Below are 19,212 nucleotides of genomic sequence, written 5' to 3'. Positions count from 1 at the left end.
TGTGAATAATTAGATTTTATTGATAAAATGAACTTATCTATTCAAAATAATTTTTGAATTTTTGTTCTTCTGCGCATGTCAATTCCCATTAGAGTAAAAGTCATCATTATATTCAACAGAATAGACCACTTTAAACATTTAAAGTGACTTCTGACGCTCAAAACTCATCCTCCAATTTACAAAATGTCAAAATCAAAAAATTAGCCTTAAAATTATGCATAAATTGAATTTTTCAAGTATTGTTTAAACCCATAACTTTTTTCCGATAACTTCGCGAAGAAAAGATCAAATATTTTCGCTAAAAAATTTTATTTCCTACAAGACAGTTCTTAGCTTCTCAAAAAAATTTTTTCAAAAACGAAATGGTTTTTGCCACAAATGTACTGAACAAAGTTTCAACCGTTATTCGAAAAATGAAGCATTCAAACTTTCCCGCTGATCAGATTCAATATAAATTAAAACTCACCGAATGTTGGCTGACGTTACTGTGCCCAGGTTGTCCAAGGGTTGTTTCCTAGAATAAAACCACGAATGTAATTCGTTATTAGTCGCTTGTAACTGCATTATTGCGGGATACGAATTGTATGTGTTGTAAAAGTTGGTGGTTGTTTCCCACATTTTATTATAACTTTTCACATTCACATTAATATTATCTATTCATATCGATAACTTTTCATTTGTAAGCACTTTTAATCGCTTGATAGAGTCTAACTTAAAATTATTAAAATACTACATGGAATTTTTTTGGATATTTTCTCTTATTGTGTCGAGCCAAGCGACCCTCACTGCTGCATATACGAAAACTGAGTGTCGAGTATTGTCGCGTGCTGGCCTCGTGGTATTTTAACCCTAGTGATCATTTCCCCACTTCTTAGAAACTCAGGGGTTGATCTTGAACTGCGCGCGTTCTTGTCTCTCCTTTTTCCTCTTTTAGATTCGTCCCTTCCAGCAAAAGTATATTCGCGTCATGGAACGTGCCACAGGGAATACTTCATCTTCATTTGCCTAGTAGAATGAGGTAAACAAGGGACACTAACTTCTTACTATAAAAAAAAAAGAAACCCCATGGTGACAATAAAAGCCTTGGTGTCCTGTGTCACGCGACCACTCAGATCTTACGTAATTATTTATATATTTCTTGATTTCTTAGCAGAAAAATTTTTCAAATAATAATATAGAGTGGGTTCACATAAAAATTTACACTATGAGTAATAATTAAAATAAATATTTCAAGTCTTATAAACTTTGTAGTTGCTGCAGACTCAGTAGCTAATGGTCACTGAAAATTTTTTAATATAATTTAACTCTACTCCAGCCTTCAAACTTTTTACGGTTTTCGAGTCAGTAATAAATATTTTTCGGTGACGTTTACTACGAAAGTTCGATTTTCGAACGCTCTGTAGCAGAAGTAAAGTGGCTCACTCTGACGGATTAGAGTATAGATGTAATTTCTCGCACTTACATTGAAAGTGTGTCCTAAAATCCCATTTTTTCTTCATTTATATGTTGAAATACAATAGTATATTCAAGCTGCCCTCGTACTTTAACTTATTGCTGGCAGATGGAGCCACGTGTTATCAGAAACTGACGCCACTGAACAATATTCGGGCTGCTCAAAGTACTTGAGTATTTTATATGAGTACTTGTGCGAATCACAGCACTCATCTGCGGTATGTGTTGAATTGTATGAGCAAATTCTATAGTCAAGTATAGGCCTTATGTATACAGTTATGAGAATCTATTGTTTTTTTGAATAGGTAGCATTCGTAGATAATAAAATTTTTTCGGTGTAAAACAACAAATTTTTTCTTTGTTTAGGACAGAAGTATGCTCAACAAAAATCAATTTTTTTTTCAAATTTTCGAAGGTGAGCTATCATGACTTTTTTAAAAATACTTGAACACATTACAGCAAGTTGTGTTAATTAGCAAGTATTTATGAAGATCACCCGTATGAAAATAACATATATGGTCGAAATATATGTAAAAATATATGACAAATATCAGAAAATATATGTGGCGAATTTAAATATATTTTCTGATATATTTTTTTTATATTAAAAAATATAATATTCATCATATACGAGTCCGTATATGTTTATCATATATAAAATATATATGTCAATCATATACAAAAAATATATTTTCATCATATATGAAAATATATATTCTTGTCATATACAAAAACTATATTTTTATCATACATAAAAATATATATTTCTATCATATACGAAAAATATATTCTGATCATATATAAAAACATATATTTATATTGTGTATGGAAAAAAAAAGTTTCTTATTCGTAAGACCAACTCCAATTAAATTAGATCTAAATTTTAATATACTCTTTAAATTGCAGATAAAATTATCAAAATTAGTTAATTTGAAGCGAATATATAATATACCCATATACATATACATACACCGAATAAAATATATGCTTAAATATAACAAAGAAAATATATGGTGCCATATATAATATAAATTATATGCTACCATATATTTCAATTCATATAAAAATTTTATATTTTTTGAATATAAAAGGAAATATATCAATACAATATATTATAAGGTTAATGTAAATGTATATATGGCTTAATATAAAAAACATATAAGTTACATACATGGAATACATATATTTACTACTGTATATAATATTATATCAAATCGGCAAAAATCTCTATATGATTTTTTATAATGTACAATATAATATATCATATATTTTTTTGTTGCAAACATATATGATTTGATATATTTTAACCATATATTGTTTTTTCATACGGGCAGTTTTAAAAATCCGCATTGAGCGAAATTTTCTAATTTACTGTAAGATGTACAGACAGTTATTTAATTTTCAACACTGAGTGATTTCGATCGTCGAAAATGTTTAATTACTCACAATTATTATATAAATAAGTGACTTATGTATTATTTTAAATACTCATCTTCATTTAAGATAAATAAAACTTTGATGCAAGCAACTTACTTATTTCTCTTTATGTTTACCAGTACACGACAGCATTCTATAGTCACTTCTTCGTTAACTTGTTTTTTTGGATACCTATAAAACTTAATAAATCAACAAGTCTGTAGACTCTATACATGGAATGACAATGACAAAAATAAAATTCAATGGTACTCGAAGGCCAAGACATTTGGATTAATAGTCAATCCGTACTAATTGCAAGTTGCCTGATCAAGGTAAAGGAATGAAAGATGGCAATGAGGAACCAACAAAAAATTATCAAAGAAGAACGAGTGATTAGCTTCTTCAGCGTAAGTTCTCCCTCGGCTTTTTTATTTTTATCAATGTTTCATCAAAGTTCCAGTAAAGATTAATCCAGTTCTCGAGCTTCGAAGAGCATTCTACATTTTTTTTTAATTCTTACATACGCATCGTTCTTTTCAACATTTTCAACAATCAATAGATTATCAGTCGCTGAAATTTTTTCATCGGCTATAAAAATTAAGATAAATATTACTCGACCTAAACAACTTGAATACCATTAGAAGTAAAAAAATTATCTTCAATATGAACTATTACAGTTTGTTGTAATCTCGAGTTGAAATTTAGCTTCGCTTTAAGTACTCAATATATTTTTCCTCAAAATTAGAGAGTAATAAATAAATTTAACTAAGTACTTATTGTAAGTCTACACTACCGCCACTTTAGTAGAGTACAGTCACCTTTCTCAAGAAAAATTTTTGCGTCGAACCATGAGCACAGTTGATGTTGGTTCAAACATCTCCCTTCACTTGTCGCAACACAACAAGGGACTTAAACTGACATTTGCTTACTCTTGAGTTGAGTACTTTTCATATTTTACCAGAATCACAGATCTGGTTTCAAAATCAATTATTCTTAAAGTACGAATTTTTCAATCTGCAGATAATTGATTTTTTTTTTCGGCAAAAAATTGACTTTTTTTTTAATTTAATGAAATATTTTTTAATTAAAAAATATATATTAAATTATGTGTCCATATTTTTATTTATTGATTTATTTTATTTTATTATTTTTGTGTCATTGATTTGTTGAAAAAAAAAATCCGAAAATTGTTAATTGACTACTTCAGGAACTTGGTCTAAATTTTCTATTAGATGTCTCTAGGGTTTGGAAAAGTCTTCTAGAATAATGCTAACCCATAAAAGTAAAATAAAGAAAATTTTTTTTTAACTATAGATTCAAAAGTCCGCAAGTACTTAAAAAAAAAAAAAAAAAACATCAGTCAAAACATTCTGTAGATAATTATTTTCGTATCTTGTTGGGTGCGTATGCATTACTGCATGTCTGATGAGTATGCATTTAACTATTTATATGCTACAATTTACCATGACACGTTCGAGGATGCAAAAAAAAAAAAACTAAAAGTGAAATTTTTAAAAAATGTGACTACTGATAAAAATTTAAGAAAAAAAAATGGAACAAAAAAGAGATTGGAATTTGAAAATTCAAAAGTATGGATAGAAAAAAATTGATTAAAATTTTTGAATAAAAAAAACACAACAATGAGGTTAATATTTAAAATATTAGTCAGTAAATATTTTTTTGTTGGACGGACAGTATCAAGATATAAGTTCAAAAATGATAAATAAATAACACATACTCAAAGCTTGTCGGTAGTGATAAAAGGAGACTGATTTATGAAGCGTTATGAAGAGCCATAAACAGCATCAGCGCAATAGTGGGTGGTAGAAGATGCGAACAAGCCTAGTTAGGCCGTATCATGTCGGAAGTCGAACTTGTTATTAAAGTTGACTTTCCTTTAGGGGAGTTCCTGTACTTAGTAAGAATAGTCCCTACGAACTTTCACTTGGGAGCTAATGTGAAGACAAGAAAAGAAATGAAGTGAAAATTATTTTTAAATGACTAGTGTGTCAAAACTGTATTAGACCATGAAAACTATTGTCACTCAAATTTTCCTGCGTATAAAAATGAAATTATCATTTTCATCAGATAGTCATTATTATACACATGCACGGAAAAAATGGAATTCATATTTCAATTCTAATTGCAATGATTTCCGAGAAATACAGCCCCTAATATCATGCTTTACCCTTATGCTCAATTTAGTCATAGATTTTATTAGTAGGATTTGACTCTCCCCAAGTGTCCGGCTCTAATTTGCCCGCTGTATAAATGCTAGTTCGGCTCAATTCCGTGAGATGGCAGTACACGACTCGCGCCTCTCGCAGTAAGTCCCTATGCCTGTTACAATATATAATTCCAACATATACTTTTCAACACTGCGTCTTAGGTAGGGTATATGCAGACACACCTAACTGAGAAGTCAGCTGTCGTGTACTCAGACGAAACACCTCTCACTTTACAAATTCATTTTTTTATTTCTCTTCTCATTATCACTCACAACATTTTACATATTTGGTGTTTGGTGACTTAAGTAGTGACTGTTTAAATTTAATCCTATAGTGTCGTCACTAAATATATACATAAATTTTCATCTTTATAATCAATCAGATTAATTCAGTGTGTATACTTATTTTATATTATTTATGGATTAATTTAAAAAATAATTATGTATTAGTACACACACAGACACACATGTAATCAGATGTAATCTTAAAATTAATAAGTAATGATTCAAGTACTTTGTAAATTATATTTTATGTATGAAACGAGTTTAAGAGTACGTATTATAAAATTTAATAATCAGTGGGAAAAAAGCAAGACTACACTATAAATTATCGAAAGTACTCATTGCTAGAATTTATCAATTTAAATTAATGTATCGCTATTTACCTGTCAGTCCAGCAGAGAGCTTCATCTCGATACCTATAAAGAAAAAGAAAAAAAATCATTTTTGCTTAGTAAATCTTTAAACCAGAACATACTTTATAGTGCAATATATAAAAATATATATAAACTTTTAAAATAAAGAAATATTTAAAGTTGGTCAGACATCAATAGTTGTGATGTTCGCCCGTGAAAGAACTTTCAGATCAGACTTCATGTATTGTCACATATATATTTATATCTGTAACATATATTTTTGAATATATGTTTACCATATATGATATTTTCATGCGGGGTCAGAAACAAAGTAATAATTTAATCTTTATAGGTTATGAAGCTTACAATGAAAAAACATTTGAAAGTTTTCCGTCATTTTTTCACGCATTATTCAAAAAAAATTTTTTTTGCAACACCCTAATACATATATCTATATATATAACAAGGGAAAGTATAAAGAAGAAACGGAAGTCTTTTGATCAGGATTTCGCCGGAATCAAAATCCGTGTCGCGACTTACAGGAAAAAGCTTTTCTATAAAAGCTTTACCTACTGCATAAGATCACCGTCGTAAATTGTGCGCTACGGCTAATCTTGCGCTTGAATAAGTGCTTTTATGCTATTTCGACCCCCTTCAATTTATCATTTGTGTTATTTCGCTATTTTTTTTTTTTTATTTCGAAAAAATTAATCTTAATGAATATTCGGCATAAAAAGCACTCTTCTGTATCGAAATAAATATTTTCTGGATAATTGAGTGATGGTAAATTTAACAAGTATGTTGATCAATTCTATAATGTTCTTGTTAACCATAATTTATCTCCAGTACTAAGTTCTCATTCTCATAATAATGAACTACGTGACAAAATGCACAACCGAAAGCTATTTTCATTGACTATTTGAAGATCTGTCACCAGAACATGATTTAAAGCTAAATATTACGATAAAGATCTCATTTTTAAGTGTTATGGATCTTTCAGAAAAGGGGGAGATGTACAAGTCGAGACTGAGGGTGTTATAGAAAACGTGTGGATACGACCAGAGTGGAGTTTATTACCACAAAGATACCAAAACGGCTGCACGAGGGTTGTCCAACATTGATTTAATGCAAAAGTAATTGGTTTGTTCGGACATCTTTATATGAGACTATTGCAACCTATTAGTTATCTTTTTTGTTAATTCGCTGAGTTCGAATCTTTAGTATATCAGAAAAAGTATATGATTCTCCCTAAAAAACACTTTATCAAGAATTGGTTTTTTTGAGTTCTCTGACCACTATTCCAGGGTCTCACTGAGTACGTAATCAGAGAAATCTCCACAAAACTGGTCCGAACTGTCCATCAGTTTGGAAGACGGGAGAAAGGAAGACAAGGCATATATGGTGGATATGAAAACTGTCCTCTTAGAACTTGATTTAGTCAAATATACATGCACTGTCTATGGAAGCTTCGCAAAACAGTATTACCAATGAAGACAACTCCTTCGAAACTAAAATTGCTGACCTCCACAAACACCTAGAAAAGCTAGAGAGACTTGACTGACGCATCTCTAATCATGGGTCAAAGACCTGCAGCTGACCAATGGCATGCTAAAATTAAGCACACTCTATTTTCATAATTCTAATATATAAAGATTCCAAGTTCAAAATATGGAGCCTTATTGAAATAAAGTAAACGTCAATGGAGCCTAACTTTATATTTACTCAACTTTCACTCCCTTTTTATCGATCCTTTTAAGTCGATGCATCGACGCACTTTTATGCATTATTTCGACTTTCCTACACATTTGCTTTGTTAAGTTTACCTCAGCTTCAGCTTTACCCTTCTCCTTTCTCCAGTTTGTTGTTCCGTGATTGGAAATCCCCTAACATCAAATTCCGCCTGTTACTCTACGGATTGCGTTATAGCTACAAATATATAACGTGTTCGGACATTTCGTGCACCCGGCGTTATTCCAAAGTTTGATTTTACACTAGATATCTGTGGGAGACTGTTGGTTGTGGGGTAAAACATAAGAGGATAATCGTACCACATGTTATATTTTGCAAACATGTAAATTAACATTTGTAGGTTTTTAGTATTTTTGTTATATTTATGCTTATCTTTACATAAACCTATGGTATATTATTTTACTTTTCAAATACGATTGAACTCCTTCAAAATTTGACGTTTCATTTTATTAACTAAATTTAATTAAATTGAAACTCTGTATTACATAAACAGAGAGAAATTTTCGTAAAATATTACAACAAGAAAGTAGATCTCCATAGACCTGTTGTAGATCCACGTAGACCTGAATCATTTTTCCCAAGGTTACAAGCAACTACATCTTAATAACTCACTTTTTACTGACTAATAGCGGATGCAATGATTATATATTTTTTCTTACTCTAGTCAGGACCCAATGGAAGGAATGATGGGAAAAAGCGTTAAAATGCAGTCCCATTATTTTTATTTATGTCACCAAAAAATCATCAATGACCCGCTTCTTCTATAGCTCACGGAGAAGCGGTTCGTGGAACAAAAGTTTATTTAATCAATACCTGATACTCTGTACAAGCGTTTTTATTTATTTAAACAAAACCCGCTATTTAGTATCAGCGGTTATAATTATTTATTAAATTAAAAAAAAAGTTGACTGGTTTGTCGCTCGAGGTCGATTCGAACAGGCGCTGCGTTGGCGTGTATTGTTCCGGCCTGTCTGTCGACGTTCCTAATGATCAACCTGACGTCAATTCTCGGGTATCTTGTGTTTTACTAATTCCGAGGTTTCATTGTCCGTTTTGGCGCAGGGTTTCCTTCGACATCTGCCCAGGCTTCCTCAGTTTCTTTGACTTTGTTCTGGATTGTCTCCAAAAAGACAACATTGACTCTACCACTTTATCTAGCTATGGTGTAATGTAAGGTTTTCTTCCTTTCTCTTCAAATCCTCTTCTGATGGCTGCATTAGCATGGAAACAGCAACTTTTTCTATCAATAAAGTGCTGATCTATTTTTTTTTAAATCTGCTAGCAGTGATCCTATTTCTAAAATTAATCTGAGAACTCCCATATCGAAATCCTTCCTGTTGTATAACTAGTAAGTCCTTTTTACTTTTCTCTGGAAGCTCCTCAATCATATACTTCGACCACGTTTTGCTTAACTCTGGGAGGTATAACCTCTGTAAGCACAAATTGAACCCATTCCAAACATCAAGAACGGTATCTTTGGCTGATTCTTGCTCAGCTTGGACCTGGAGTTTTTTCTTTTGACTGCGAAGACGGACTTTCACCTGACGCAGTCTTGAAGGTCACTCTCGGTATCATTGTTTTTCTCATGCTCTGCAAAATTTGAAGAGAGGAAGAGGAATTAAAATAAGCTCTTATTGTGCAATTTCTGATATTTATGATTTTATTCAACTTAATCACAATTAATTTCCATAAGGTCGCATGAACCTGGTAATGCCATGTGGGCTTTATTCTTCAACTTTCGTGCAAATAGATGAGTATCCTGATAAGCATATTTATTGTTCATTCAAATAGCCCTATCTGTATAATTATTCAAAGCGCCCGAATAAGTTGACAATTCATTGCAGTCTGATATGAATTGTAGGCCTTATCGTGATGATAAGACGCGTTTTATCGGAATGAGTCATATGCGCTTTCGATGCACAATCCGATGCGAACTCAATGTACGTTAAAGACAATGGCATTGTGTTTTGTGGATAAAAATTACAAAGCAATCAAGTAAAGTTTCAGTAGTCATTAAGCGATAGCACGCAATTGCTTTTGTGTGATTGAAAACGGCTGTTAAAAAATTTTATGAAAATTGTAAATCAATACCCAATAAACACCTGACCTTAAATTGACATATGTAAGTCATAGGCCATTATAATACACTATGTCCTATGACTTTAGAGGTGGGTAGTTCCGGGAACATTCCGGATTGAACCTGGACCATTTTCGGAGCGAAAAGGAATTAGTTCCTGGAATCATATCTGTGGAACTATTTAAGGTTTTTAATTCTCATAAAGGTTCAGTATTTTATATTAAATAGAGAATGAATTATGATTGGTATGCAACTAAAAATTCCATAAAAAATCACCAATCAAAAATTATTCTGCTGCTTGACTGCTTGTTGGTAATGATGACAGGCGCGAAAAAGAGAACTAGTGAGCATACTAAAGTGGATTTTTAGGAACGACCGGATATGTATCCGATAAAAGACAGTTCATGGAACTATACATGTCCGGAACTACCCACCTCTATATGACTTACATATGATGTAAATTTAAGGTAATGTATTCACTGGGTATTAATGCAGACAATCAGCTGATTCTGGAACATGTTATTAGTCATTAGTGTCAGGTCTAATGATAATAGTATATAGTAACATGTAAGAAGGCTGTTCAATAATCGCATTAAACCTGTCGGGTTATGAGATCAATATGTTAAACTGGTGAAAAATTCTGTAGTGTCATTATTTATCGTAGGTCAGTTGGTAATCAGCCAGTCAGAGTTCGGTTTGCAAGTTTGATTTTAAAAAATAACCATCTATCTGTTGAATCAATACTAATAGGTGCGAAACATACATTTTTATTTTTTTACTAACATCAATCGAAAAAGTAGTAAAGCTCGACTCAATCCAAGAGCTCGATGTATTTGACATATACTTTCATCTTTATACTGATGCTTATAATTTACAAATATGCCTATATGTTCAAGACTCAAAAACTGAAGAAAACTGAAAAAGTAGTAGACAATGTAGCCTACAAATCAAGTGATTAAAATTTGGAATAACTAATATGAAGATGCCGGCAATCTTTCGAAATGATTTAGGATGGGTTGACATTTATTTGAAATATGTATCAAGTCAAGATTATATTTATGTATGCGGTAAAGGCACTTACAGTATTTTCCTTTGATATGTCGTTCCCCTCATCTTAAAAGTTATATAAAAAAAAAAAAAGTGCCAGTGTAGATACTTGGTTGTGGATAAGATTTGAATAAAAGTATCCGTAGCCAATAGACTGAGCAGGGGAATTTTTCTCGCTCTCCTCGCAACTGCGTGCAGCCTTATTAAATATGCATAGATTCGCACCCCTGTAACACCTACAACCTCCTTCTTTTTTTCAGAGCCGTAATGCAAAGCTCCCAATGAATGATTACGCGAAACATATGTTTTGCGAATTGGGCTTCATTTCCCTTTTAGACAACGTATATTTTTTCTTTGCTTCGGGCGCAGAATGATGATATTTACTTGTAAACATGCAAACACACACTCACGCGCACACACATTCAGCCCTTGAATATGAAAACTTAATAAACCATCATTTTTAATATTTAAAACCTGAAGAAGTTTTTCAAATGACATTGTCTTTCAAATGAAATTCTCATTTTCTGAAGTAGTGATATTAATTAATCCATTATTACGCCCAATAAATTAACGTACTATCATACCCGTATGAAAATTACATATATGGTCAAAATATATGTAAAAATATATGATAAATATCAGAAAATATATGTGGCGAATTTAAATATATTTTCTGATATATTTTTTTTATATTAAAAAATATAATATGCATCATATACGAGTCCGTATATGTTTAGCATATATAAAATATATATGTCAATCATATACAAGAAATATATTTTCATCATATATGAAAATATATATTCTTGTCATATACAAAAACTATATTTTTTTCATACATAAAAATATATATTTCTATCATATACGAAAAATATATTCTGATCATATATAAAAACATATATTTATATTGTGTATGGAAAAAAAAAGTTTCTTATTCGTAAGACCAACTCCAATTAAATTAGATCTAAATTTTAATATACTCTTTAAATTGCAGATAAAATTATCAAAATTAGTTAATTTGAAGCGAATATATAATATACCCATATACATATACATACACCGAATAAAATATATGCTTAAATATAACAAAGAAAATATATGGTGCCATATATAATATAAATTATATGCTACCATATATTTCATTTCATATAAAAATTTTATATTTTTTGAATATAAAAGGAAATATATCAATACAATATATTATAAGGTATTATTTTTTCATACTGGTATTTTTGTTCTGATAAATATGAAGAAATAATATTCTTTTTTATGCGGTAAAATTTTTTTGTTCCACAATTTTCGACTATTCACAACAAAAATTGATTTTGTTGTAAATACCACAAATATTGTGTAATTTTTCTATAAGAAAAATTTTTGAATAAATTTTCCCCCTTAACATTTAAAAGATTCGAATAGAACATAAATTTTGTTTTTCGAAAATTTAAATGTGTAGGGAGTTAAAATTAAAAGCTAATATATTATAAAAATTAAGGAACAGAAAAATAATCCTTGCTATTTTATAACCGTATCCCAAAAGGTTTCTTAAAGTGTAACTTAGCATACTTTATTTGATTTTTTTCCCTTGTATTTAATAATAGTCCCAGGTAATAGCGTTGGAGAGTTACAATAAAAAGTAGCACGTACAAATTTTTATGCCTTCTGTAGTGTACTCGATTTTTTTCCTTTCCTGTTGTTTCCCCTCTTTAGCATCTTTTTTTTCGCACCCTTAGCTCGACTCTACAACTGCTCGCATTAACAAATTTACATTTTTTAAATGAAGAGGGTAGCCACGTGTACTTACGGGGTGATAACTCGCAAGTCATTTATTCCATGAAGAAATGAAACTCTCGACTTAGTTCACACTCTTTCATCTTAATAAAGAATCAAAACATTCAAAACTGTAGACTCTTTAAAATGAATTTTTCCCTCGGTAGCAATATTTTGACGACACAGTCTTACGAACAATTAATATCCGTTCAGAGGGTACTTTATAACATTCCGACGAAACATCATTTTTTATACATTTCTAACAAAACTTTTGCAGAATAATACAATAAATGTGAGGTTATAATTCATTCCATTTTTCGATCATACTTTTGGTTTTTTGTCAGAAAATTAGTTACCAGCCAATGAATTTTCAAACACAATAAAATTTAATCCCTGTAATTTCGAAAAGACACTTATCTACTAATCAACTATCAATTATATGGTTCAATTTTTTTTTATCGAAATCTATGCACCCTTGTACAAAGAATCCGTAAGATACTATAATAAAAAGCGATAACATTTATATGCCTTTTTTATGCGTCGTACATTAAATCCATCATTTCGATTTTTACTTAAGATAGGGATACCATCTAACTTATTGTTTTGGATATTAAACGTTTTCTACCTCGCAAAACAATAGTAACAAAATCGCTATAATAATATCTTATGAATTTTTAAACTCCATGCAATTTGACGTTAAAAAAATAACCATGTTTTTAAATATACGTCGATAGTCTCCAAAATCGAAATAAATATAATCGTACGATCAAATTATCACATGCCAGTTCAAATAGACAATTTAACAAATTAAACATCACAAAGTTTGACAAAGATGCTTCGTCGTCATTCGACGTACTTGAAGATCGCAACATTTTTCACGAAACAAAAATACATGAATTTGCTGCATTGCATGTTTTTGCAAAAACGAAGTCAAAAGAAATAAATCTAGATCTTGATTTTTTATATGTTTTCAGCCGAAAATTGTAGCCACCCCCAATTATTCCTTAAGTCACCTTTCAGCAGCTAAATCACAAATTTTTTCGTTTCGCTGCGCGAGAAAAGTTCCGATTTTCAGCTACATGTCAACCAAGGAATCGACGGTCGACTCTCGTTCCGTCTTCTTTTTCCGTGGGATGGCGCTGTAGTCGACGGTCAAATCTCAGGCTCATTACTGCAGCAATACTGACTTTTCGATAATGATATTGAAAGCTATGATCCACAGGTTACCAAACAAGATTTTTGGTCAGTTCGTACCGTAATCGTACGACCTCCTTGTCTCCCAGGCCGTAAATTATAAGGTGACCAAATTTCTTTTAACTTTAGGACATTGTTATTATATAATTTTGACATTTCATTATACTGTGGTCTCGGTTAACCCTTCTCGTCGCAAAAGCTATTCAAGTGGCTCTTGCTTTCACAGGATATTATAAACGATACTAAAAAAAATTACTTCCGTTCATAGCTTTTTTCAATTTTTGACCTTTAGTGCTTACGGTTGTTAAAAGTATTTTTGAATTAATACTATTCTCACCATGATATTCTCTAAAACTGGTCATCTTTTTGTATTTTCGCGCATATTCAGTCGAATTCCATTAACTGAACTTCCCCTCAATCTTGGCTCCTTGCGCTGTCTCCCACCCGCTATACATCCGTGTGCGTTTATATACATTTATATACCTATTCATATAGTAAGAGCGCATGCGTGTAGTTTACTCTTCAAAGAAGAAAGGGCATTCGATAAGTGAATTTCCAAGAAATTTCCGCTCCTTCATCGACTAGCTGTTTGAATTACGGAATTCTGTAGCATCACATGCGTGTGTCCGTTTGCAACTCAGTCTTCTTCAATTAAAATATATAAATTACAATCGGAATTTATCTTTAATTAGAAACATCTCATAAGTGGAGATATTAATTGCTTTACATTTAACTCGCGAGTCAAAAAGAGCTTTCCGAGTATTTTGGTCAGGAGTTAGTTCAAGAATCACAACCATTTCTTTCCACTATTTTTTTTTCTGATAAACTTTTTTCTTTATATTCTCCATCACCATTATATTATCATCATCATCGTCATCATCATTAAATTTTACGTAATCTTCTTCCTTGCCTTTTCCTTTCTTTCTTCTTGTTTTTCTCTCCACTTATCTTTTTGGTTTTTTTAGTCAAGTCGAGATGGCTCACGATCGAACCTTTTCTCAAGACTTAAAGCCGCGCTCTGGGCCCGGTAGTTGGACAACTGACTTTTTTCTTGACTATCAGTGAGTGGATCGCACCGCGATTCGGGACTGCAATCAGAATTGATTATAGCCTGCCGAACATTCGCCGAGGCAACTTTAAGTATAATACAACTTGCCTCCACCTTCATAGTAGCAACTTTCTATGTGATTTTTCATTTTATATTTGATCACTGATTCTTCACAAATAATTAATATATCTTTATAAATATCCTATGTATATCGCAAAATTAGTCGATTACAATGTATTCCATAATTTTACAAAACATTTCTTATATTTGTTGTCGTAAACAAAAGTATTATTAAAAAAAAATTTCTACTTTTTTATGTTTCCGATAGTCGTTATTATTTTGACTTTTAAAAATTGCGCTAAAAAATATGAACACCAAAAAAATATTGACAGGAAATATGTTGGATTTTCCTAATAAAACGTTTAAATGCAGCCTCGTGCTATTCAACCTGACATAAAAAAAAGTAAGCACTGGTCGTTGGTCGGCTGGTATTTGGATTCAGCGAAATAAACCCAACAGTTTTTTGAATTTATCGGCGTTGGAATTACAGCTTCTTGTCAATGACCGTCGCGGTTATGAGAATTATCTTCAATCCTATCTTATTGGGTCTTTCAGTGAATGGGTGTAGAATCTCATAGTGAACTAATTCTGACAGATGTCTACAAGATTACCGAGAAAGGTAAACGCCCTGTTGAAAAATTTCATCTGATTTTAGTCTAAGATTGTTTTTGGACTAATCGGCCTGTTTTTGAATTTTTATAGGAATTCTAAGCTGCTTTTTATCCAAAGACATCAAAAACAGACTGATAAAAGTGATAGGTAGAAAGTCTGATTTTTGTCTTGAAAACAAAAGAAGGCAAAATATTTTGAGAAAAAATCGGATTTTGTTCTAGAGGCGACCAAAACTAAACTAGATTTTTAATATTTTCGACTAATTCTAATTTAAATGAATTGTCACAATGCGAAGAGTGAAGTGCCAATGGACATTCAATTCTACACCTTATATTTTTCATGGTTTCAAAAATGAAAAATTTTAACTGATTCATATATAGGCTCCAAATAAGCCTGAGAGTTTCGGACAAACGTGAAATCAAATCTCATATTCAAAAATTTATTCATTTTTATATAATTCCTTCTCAAATTTTCTCATAAAAATGCACTAAGAATCGACCTCTACTTTTTTCCGTGTACACATGACATAAAATTCCATAAATGTATATAATATATAGATGCATTACACAGAGAACTTTTGAGCTAACGGTATTTTCGAAGGTCCCCATACAAAATAGAACATAATGATAACATTTTCCAAAAGTTAAACCATGAGATAAAGTACAAGTTTTGATATTTATGGAGTCTACTGATCTTTTTTATCACCAAGTTCAATCGAGAAAAATTTTTAAATAGCAATAGCAAGAACTAAATTGAAGGAGTTGCTGAAGTTGGTCAGAACGATGGAAGAATGTATTCCGTGTCTCTTAGCTCGAATCAATCGCGCGTCCAACTGATGCACTCTGAAGACCTTGATCTGCCGCCGTCATATATATATATATATACATATATATTCTCTTTCATCTTTCTCTCTTTCGGTCGCTTTTTACGTTCCTCTACGTCCGCACGTTCGGCCCCATTAGTAGTCGGCTGGACCATCATTCAATACTGCTCTCGATGTACCGCTCCGAGTTCGAGACTCTTCTGTCCTTATACCGGGTGTACTTAATGAATCTGGGCTTATCACTATCAAATCTTACATAATGATACGAAATCTGTCGGAAAATAAATTATCTACGCTACTTAAACTATTTTAATAATTCTATCTTAAGTATTCCCATTTACTAAGCAGTGGTAATTAAACTTTTAAGTATATTATAATGTGTCACATAAAATGATCGTAATGTCAATTGAAGCGGGGATTTCTGAGCATTTATTATGAGTGTTATATAGTCAAAAAGGATTTCTCGGTGCAAGAAATATTCTTCAGTAGAAAATTAAAACAATAAATTTCTTGATTCAAGAAATTTTTTTTCTTGAAACAAGAAAATTTTTTTTTTCAATTCATAATGCAAAAAAATTCTTGGAATAAGTAAAAATTTTTTTTGAGGCAAGTAAAAATTTTGTTTTGTGTATGATACACTGATAAAAAAGTTGACTTGATTCAAGAGAAAAAAATTCTTGAGCCAAGAAATTATTCTTAGGTCAAGTAAATTTTTTTTGGTTCAAGAATTTTATCTCTTGACTCAAGAAAATCATTTTCTTAAAAATGGAATTCTTGGTTAAAAATTTTGGCTCTTGAATCAAGTCAACTTTTTTATCAGTGTAGTAACACTTTGTAACTCTATTCTTGGATTATAATTTATTAAAATTTTTATTAATTAAAAAAAAAAAATTGTCGACTGAAAGTAAATATTCTTGATTCAAAAAAATTTTTTTGAAAACCTCAATTTTCTGGGATCAAGTAGAAATTTTCTCTGATCAAGACAAATTTTTCTGACTCAATAAAATCTTGACAGTTCCTTCCAACGTTTGTCTTCCAAAATATTTTCTTGACTCAACATAATTTTTTTTCTGTGTAACGACACATCATTACATTACATTGCATTAAATTATGAATAAAGGGTTCATTTTCTGCACTCAAGTCAAAAAATTTGATCTGTTTTAAATCGAATCAAAATTTTTTCTATTCAATTTTACTTTTCATTTGTATCTAATTATCATCTGAAATTTACCCAACTTATGCCCATATATTCATTTCCAGACTTGTTTTCAAAAATTTTCATTCTAAATTTATTCTCCTCTAGATCAAAACCCGACTTTTTTCTCAAAATCTTTCCCCTCTTGTTTGTACCCAGCTCTAAATCAGACTTTTGCTGCCTATAATTTCCATTACTCTGTTTTCAATCACCTTTAGATCACAGCTTAAAAATTCAAAGACAGACCAATTAGTCCAAATACAATCAGACCAAAATTTTGAACCCGGATTTGCAACAATAAATTTAGCTCACATTAGAAGTAACTCAATTTGAACTAGTGAAGAATATTTGAATCACTTATCCTATGATTATTTCCATCACTAATAAATAAACTGTTAAATCAAGTGTTTCAATGCTTGCGGCTATCAGCGTCTCGTCGGGCCGAGAGAATGAGTGACGAGAATACTTTAAACCTCAAGGCGGCAACAAGTGGTATTCGATACGCTGCTGTTCACGCTCAGTACATTACTTAGGGTGTGGCAATATTTGTAATATATTTTTATTATTAAATCCACTATTTCCATACCAAAATCCTAAAAACCCTAACTAATTAGTAATCCTCATAAAACAAATCATCACTTATCAATACTGTCACTACCATGTAATTATTAATTGAATTACAAATGTAAATACAACAAAAAATAATGATCTGATAATTTATTGGAGTAAGTATTTATCGGCAGAGATGAATAGAGTGGGTTTACGAGGACTCTGATTGAGTCGATGATTCACAAAAATACAGTCGAGGGAACAGACGACACCGAAATGAGAGAACAAGATAAAAGAGAAAGGAAGAACCAGCATAAAAAAGACAGATTATGGGCTCGCGTGCCCCACTGAGAGACGTACAGCACGCGGCTTGTGGATAATTGATAGCGGAATGCTAATAACCTGTACGAGCTAGGAATTATAATACGTTTTTTCTGCAACTGATGTTTACAAACTTTTTTTAAGCTGTTATTTTAAATTAGCTACTGTAAGATTTATTTCTTCACACGTTAGTCTAAACACTTGCATTTTTTTTTTTTCAAGCGTAAGAACCTTTTCTGTATCAGATAAAAGCATTACGTCACCAAGATTTTTCTTCCATTCATTAACTCTACAGTTCGCGGGTGTATTGGAAGATGGAGTAGAACTGACCTGTAGCAAGGAAATCCTTGGGACATGTGTAAATCCATGGGCATGGTAGAGTGAGCTGGACTGTGGGTTGTAGCAAGACCGTAATCAGCTGTGCCAGACAACGAAGGCTGCATCATACCAGCGGCTGCAGCAGCATGATGACCAGCAATCATGGCACCCCAATGAAAACCCGTTGGTCCAGCTGGTATAGCTGGTGGATGATCGAGCTCAAGGACACGTCCGGCGGCGGTTCCCGCACCACCGCCACCCACGACCCCGCCACCCCTGTGCATTAACCAGCCCTCCACCGCGAAATGCCTTCTGTAAATTTTGAACGTGGCCTTAAAATCTTTATACACTATCACTTTTTCACAAAAGATAAAAAAATGACTGGTGATAGTAATCACTAACCCTCTATTTACTCCACTCACTAGATCACGAACCATAAATCTTTCATTATTAAATTCACTTGTTTCGAGTTTCGATTATAATCATCTCAGTATCCTATGCTGTTTCATCGCGACTGCTACGAACACGGACCGGTATGACTGATACGGATGCCAGCAAGAACCCAGTATGAACTTTAGATCTATCTACGGGTATAAGTCTGGAAGGGCAGAAGACCAAGGTGGGGGATATCGTGAGAGGCTGGACTCTGCTGAATATTGGAAGAAAATACAGGAGTAGGGTTGAGAGGTTGATACTCCATCTGTCAACATCGCGGTAGAAAG

General features: G+C 31.9%; 1 protein-coding gene across 1 annotated transcript; it reads right to left on the bottom strand.

Annotated features, from left to right (window-relative positions):
* Positions 1-170: 170 nt before the first annotated feature.
* Positions 171-18,774, bottom strand: LOC103570340 (uncharacterized). The gene is made up of 3 exons (XM_014442090.1): positions 18,503-18,774; positions 5,761-5,793; positions 171-514 (listed from the first exon to the last, which is right to left on the bottom strand). Exons 1-3 carry the CDS (start codon positions 18,772-18,774, stop codon positions 463-465), a joined length of 357 nt encoding a protein of 118 aa, XP_014297576.1. The 3' UTR covers positions 171-462.
* Between the last annotated feature and the right edge of the window lie 438 nt (positions 18,775-19,212).

This window comes from Microplitis demolitor, chromosome 4, assembly GCF_026212275.2.
Source record: "Microplitis demolitor isolate Queensland-Clemson2020A chromosome 4, iyMicDemo2.1a, whole genome shotgun sequence".
NCBI classification, from domain to species: Eukaryota; Metazoa; Arthropoda; class Insecta; order Hymenoptera; family Braconidae; genus Microplitis; species Microplitis demolitor.
The sequence above is the reverse complement of the archived record's forward strand: the minus strand, read 5'-3'. Positions and strand labels throughout refer to the sequence as shown.